This window comes from Chelonoidis abingdonii, chromosome 3 (genome assembly GCF_003597395.2).
Source record: "Chelonoidis abingdonii isolate Lonesome George chromosome 3, CheloAbing_2.0, whole genome shotgun sequence".
Classification (NCBI taxonomy): Eukaryota; Metazoa; Chordata; order Testudines; family Testudinidae; genus Chelonoidis; species Chelonoidis abingdonii.
In genome coordinates, this window is record NC_133771.1 from 67,102,389 (window position 1) to 67,108,503 (window position 6,115).

General features: G+C 38.6%; 1 protein-coding gene across 2 annotated transcripts in view; it reads right to left on the reverse strand.

The window, feature by feature from the left end:
• The window catches only part of UBE3D (ubiquitin protein ligase E3D), a 158,313-nt gene extending 153,362 nt beyond the window's left edge, over positions 1-4,951 (reverse strand). For both annotated transcript variants that reach the window (XM_032772349.2, XM_032772350.2), the window contains exons 1-3: positions 4,779-4,951; positions 3,019-3,215; positions 1,312-1,402 (exon numbers count right to left, since the gene is read on the reverse strand). In XM_032772349.2, the coding sequence (XP_032628240.1) occupies positions 1,312-1,402; positions 3,019-3,215; positions 4,779-4,840 (350 nt within the window). In that variant the 5' untranslated portion in view covers positions 4,841-4,951. The remainder of the gene's footprint in view (positions 1-1,311; positions 1,403-3,018; positions 3,216-4,778) is intronic.
• Positions 4,952-6,115: the final 1,164 nt, after the last annotated feature.

Here is a 6,115-nt window from a genome sequence, read left to right on the forward strand (position 1 = left end):
GGCTTTTCCTGCTTACCTGCCCGCTGCATCCGAGTTCAGATTGCTGTCCAGAGCGGTCAGTGTTGCACTCTGGGATACCGCCCGGAGGCCAATAACGTCGATTTCCGTCCACACTAACCGTAATCCGAACTGTTAATATCGAATTTAGCGCTACTCCTCTCGTCGGGGTGGAGTACAGAAATCGATTTAAAGAGCCCTTTATATCGATATAAAGAGCGTTGTAGTGTGGACGGGTACAGTGTTAAATCGATTTAACGGCCATTAAATCGATTTAAACACGTAGTGTAGACCAGGCCAGACAAAATGGCTTGCCTGGTACAGTGCAGAGCCAGGAAAGGAACCCAGATCTCCTAAATTCCAGTCCAGTGCCCTACCACTGAAATACATTGTCTCTCCTAGTCCCTTGTTATTTTCCACTTAGAGTGACATGCCAAAAGTAAAGAAATAGCATAAATGATGAAAGCTTTGTTTCAGATAATTTCAGTTCTAACCATCTCTGGCGTACATGAGTAACAGGTGAGGAGGCTTTTAAAAATATAACTTTTAACCTGTCCATCTTAGTGCATGAGTAACACGAATAGCAACCACTGCTAACAGAATGTTAGGAAACATTAGGAAAGGGATAGATAATAAGACAAAAAATATCATATTGCCTCTATATAAATCTATGGTACACTCACATCTTGTTGGTGGTTGCCCCATCTCAAAATATATATATATGAATTGGAAAAGGTACAGAAAAGGACAACAAAAAGGATAAGAGGTATGGAACAGCTTCCATATGAGGAGAGATTAATAAGACTAGGATTTTTCACCTGGGAAATGGGACAACTAAAGGGGGATATGATAGAGGTCTATAAAATCTTGACTGGTATGGAGAAAGTAAATAAGGAAGTGTTATTTACGCCTTCTCATAACACAAGAACTAGAGGTCACCAAATGAAATTAAAAGGCAGCAGATTTAGCATATCTGACACGTAAATACCTTGCAATGCTGGCTACAAAAGTGCCATGCGAACACCTGTTCTCACTTTCAGGTGACACTGTAAACAAGAAGAGGCAGCTATTAGCCAGAATGGGCAGGAATGGTGTCCTTAGCTTCTGTTCGCCAGAAGCTGGGAATGGGTGACAGGAGATGGATCACTTGATTACCTGTTCTGTTCATTCCCTCTGAAGCATTTGGCACTGGCCATTGTCGCAAAACTGGATACTGAGCTCGATGGACCTTTGGTCGACCCAGTATGGCTGTTTTTATGTTCTTATGTTATGCAGCATTTATCAATATGCAACATATAAAACTGTATTGCTTACCGTTCTTTTATTATGATTTCACCACAAGATTGACAGTAAAAGTTGCAACTCTTCTGTGCCTTCAGACTTTCACTCAAAGTTGAAATTAATGCTACAGATATTAAAGAGGACATAATAAACAACAAGCTCTGTTGAATCTACATAAATTTGCACATAAAAAACCTTGGTATCCACTCATCAGCTTCTGAAAGCTGAGATTCTAACTACTACAAGCAACAAGAAAAACACTGACATTCCATACACCAAATTCTTTGTACACTTCAACATCCTGCTTGCTTACAAGAAGAGAACAAGGAAGCAGAGCTGAAGGAAGACCCATATTCACAGCATCTAGCATTTACTGTAATGTATACATGCTGTATTTGAATTGTCATTTTTAACAGGTTTGCAAGATTCATGTTGGATGGGCTGAAGTTGTTTCAGGGTCAAGAGGATCCTTTTAAAGTTACATTTAGATCAAATTAAATCTTAACTCTGTTAATGAAAGCACTACTGATCTCTGGTTTTGCTGTGTGATGGTGCCTCCCTTAACTTACCACACTAGATAGCTGAGGGGGTGGGGTTGAGGGGTCAGTGGGTAGAGCTATATTCTAAACTGTCAACCAGGTACAGGTATATAATGAAGCAACAAAACATGCTTTCTCTCAAAGAAAAAAAAATGACAGTTTCCAATATAGCAATACCCTCTGCTGGCCAGCAAAGAGAAAACATTACAACTAAAGCCAGTTCAGAGAGCATATTTTCCCAGTTATAACAGAAAACTCAACATAATCAATAAATATGATCGAATCAAAACAACGCTACAAGTGTACCATTGTGGACAGATGAATCTGAACTTATCTAATGTGATGCAGAAGTAGCCAGCATATGCCACATTTTCAAAACTGGAGCCCTAAGTTGCCATAGTGAAAAATTAGGGCTATCAATTGATCGCCGTTAACTCACGCGATTAACTCAAAAAAATTAATTGCAATTAAAAAAAATTAATCGTGATTAATCACACTGTTAAACAATAGAATACCAACTGAAATGTATTAAATATTTTTGGATGCTTTCTATATTTTCAAATATATTGATTTCAATTACAACACAGAATATAAAGTATAGTGCTCACTTTACATTTATTTTTATTACAAATATTTGCACTGTAAACAACAAAAGAAATAGTATTTTTCAGTTCAGCTAATACAAGTACTGTAGTGCAATCTTGATCATGAAAGCTGAACTTACACATGTAGAATTTTACAGAGTTTTATTTTTGAAGGTGTTTTTTTTGTACATAATTCTACATGTGTAAGTTCAACTTTCATGATAAAGAGAGAGCACTATAGTATTTGTATTAGGTGAATTGAAAAATACTATTACTTTTGTTTTTTTACAGTGCAAATACTTGAAATCAAAAATAAATATAAAGTAAGCACTGTATACTTTGTATTCTGTGTTGTAATTGAAATCAACATATTTGAAAATGTAGAAAACATCCAAAAATATTAACTACATGGTATTCTATTACTGTTTAATCGCTTGACAGCCCTAGTTATTTTCGCACCTTGTTTTTCTCTCATATGTTTGAAATACCTTAAAAAAAAAGTCTCAGATTATCCATAAACAAAAATTATATTTTCTAAACAATTGCTTTGATTTTCTTTGTCTCAAGGAATTTAGTATAGTGTCTAAATCAAAGGAAAACAAAATAACTGGCCTTACTTGTATCTGAATCTGCTTGAACTTGCAGCCTCACATGTAAACCATCTCCAGCTATATATTGCAATCCTCGACAGGAAGAAGGAACAATCCTGACCTCTGCAGGAAAGCTGATCATGTTGCAGGCTTGACAACTTTTTATTTCTAATGATCCTGGACACACTGTAATATCCACTGGCAAATTTCCTGCTTTTGGCTCACTAGAGATTTGAAATACACATAAATTTTTATATCAGTTAGAAAGAAAGCTTTACAATGACGGTTTCATCATATATAATGTTGACTTGTTTAACCAAAAATTTTCTCACAGTTGAAATGCTTCTGACTTTTATTTATTTAAATTTTGTGGCTGTGGATGATGCAATTTTTGATGAGTCCAACATTAAGAAACATATATGAATTAAAACCAGAAATTAATGCATGCTTTTCTACAATCCACAAATATTTGTCTCCAAATTAGTACACAAAAGATTTATTTATTGGGAAATAAGACAGCAATGTAACTTTTTTTCTTTAACCTAAAACCACAAAACAAAATGTGAAGGAAAAAACAGTTTCAACTGTCAAAAATCCCAGTTCATATCAGAATCAAAATTACACAAAAATGAGAGACAGTAAGATGTTTACATGTTTAAAAGATCATGTGGGAGGGGCCACAATAATTATAAATAAAATGTCCAGTCTTGCTCCCATTTAAATCATCAGCAAAATTCCCATCAAATTGCATGTGGATAGAGCTGGATCCCAGGTATTTGAACCTGAATTCCTTGCACTCATATAATTCTCACTGAAGCCTAAGAGTAAATCAAAACTAGAAGAGGAGATGGATCAGTTCCTAATGTTAATAGTTGCCTGTTCCCAGACCACACTATCAGGAAGGCAAAAAAACAGATCTTTGTTAATTAGGAGAAACCAACACATTTAAATGTGGAAACAGTACTTCGCAGAAATCACAGAGGAAAAAGTCACTTTTAATACTTTATGTTTGGGTTTGATGTGCCTTTGAAATTCACTGGGCCAACTTTTTCCAAGATTCATAGCAAGTAGTATGATAGTCATTCATTTTCATCCACATTTTTCACTTTTTATTACATATGGAATGCATTTTGCCGATTTCTGCAGTTAAGATATTGAACTTCACAAATCATGTACAGTGCCCACATAACAGATTTTGACACATTTGCAAATGTTATTGTTGAAAGTTACTTATGTATTTGTTGAGGGAAGGGAAGCTGGGCAAGCAGATTTATTTGCACAATGAAGTTTGGAAGCCAAAGAATATTTGAAAAGAATCTGATAAATACTTCAGGAAATACAGGAACACCATCTAAATGTTTTTCAGTTGATATGTAATGATTTTAAAGATTAGAAATTACATTAAGAGTAAAATTAGAAACTAGGACTACTTTGTGAGATTATGCAGTGCTCGGATAGCAGCTGTGCGTACAGAAGGGGATTGATGAAGGACTGTGCTTAGGTAACCAGCAGTCAAGCAATACAAGGAGCGTTAGGTGCATCAAAATGCCAACAGGGCAGTAAAAGTTGGGGGGGGGGGACACGTTCTTGTCACCCAAGCGGTTGCACCTGAATGACCCCAGAACTCCAGCCGCCACAAGAGCTAGGCTTGCAGATGCGCTGTCCCCACCATGCCTCCAAAAGCCCCGTGAGCAGGAACTCCCGAGCAGGCACAGCTAGACAGCAAGTTAAGGGGCTCGGCCCCGGGCAGGGAGAGGGAAGCAGACACCGCAGCTCCTCTGCAATACCGGATAATCAGCAGCCCGCTCTGCATCCTCCGCCTGATCTCCAGGAAAACTGACTCCTCCATGTGCGCACCGCCTGAAACTCTCTGCCCGGCCCCCGATGTTACGGGGCTGTGGAACGCCCCTAGCGATCGCCCAGGCTGCTCCCGGTCAAGCTGCCCGCCGATGAACTCACGTGAAGAAGGGACTGTCTGAACCCAGCCCAGGAAGCTTTTTCACCAATGAAGGAGCAAGAGCAGAACATGTTTGTGCCGCCCTCCCTGCCGCCCCACACAGCGCCCTCTGGAACTGCAGTGCCCGCCAAGCACACCGCACAGAGATAAGAGCCTCCCACAAAGCGGACTTCACTTCTGGGGAGTGTCCCGCTATCCTATCCCAGTAACAGAGAGAACTGTTCTTGCTCCCCGTAGCCAGCTTTGAGTTCTGCCAGTTACCCACCTGCTGCAAGACCCAGGACATATTCACTGCTCGGCTAAGAAGTATTTCTTCACCTGAGTATCCCCAAAGACCCTGCTCAGGAAAGAGGCAGGAATTAAACTTGTGTTTATAATGCCCCATATAATTTTACAGCGCTGGAGAAATGTTTTATAATAACAGTTAAATCCCAAATTGTTTAAGGACATTGGAAGGAAAAGGAAGGGAAGTTTCTTCTTTGTCTAAACAGTGTATCCCACTCATTGTTTTATGCAAACCTTGCATCTGTGGTGTTTTTCTTAAGTTCTGTCTCCTATGACTCCAATTTTTTCTCTTTTCTATATCTAGCAGCCTGCCTGTGGGCTGAGTCCTACTCCCTCTGACTCTGATGGGCTTAGCATTGGACCCTATGTTTTTAACTTCCTCTAGTTTGTTTGTCTTTTTTCCTCCAGAAGCAACTTTTATTTCTTTTTACATTTGTTTTTCTTTGAAATACTCTCTTTTAAAAACCTCTTTTCTTTTGTGATTTTACTTCTCCAATATTCATCTTCAGTGTTCTTCTCTCTTTCTCTCCAGCTCTGAGGCCCCAATCCAGCAAATAAATGAACATAAATATCTTTACATATGTATGTAGTTTCACTGAATTGAATGGGACTACTCATGCATGTAAAGTTATTCACATGCACAAGTACTTGCAGGATAAAAGCAATAGTCCTCACTCTGCTCCATTTCAATCCCAGCAATAACTTTACAGAGACTTGGACTAATTCTAACCTCCTCTCTATCACAGGCTATCACATTTCACCCCAGTATGCGTGCATTGAGCCCAATAACTTGTTAAATAGCTTATGTTTGGCTAAAGCATATCTACCAGAAATGCATCTAATCTTGATTTAGAGACCACATGAGGTGGCATGGTAATTTGT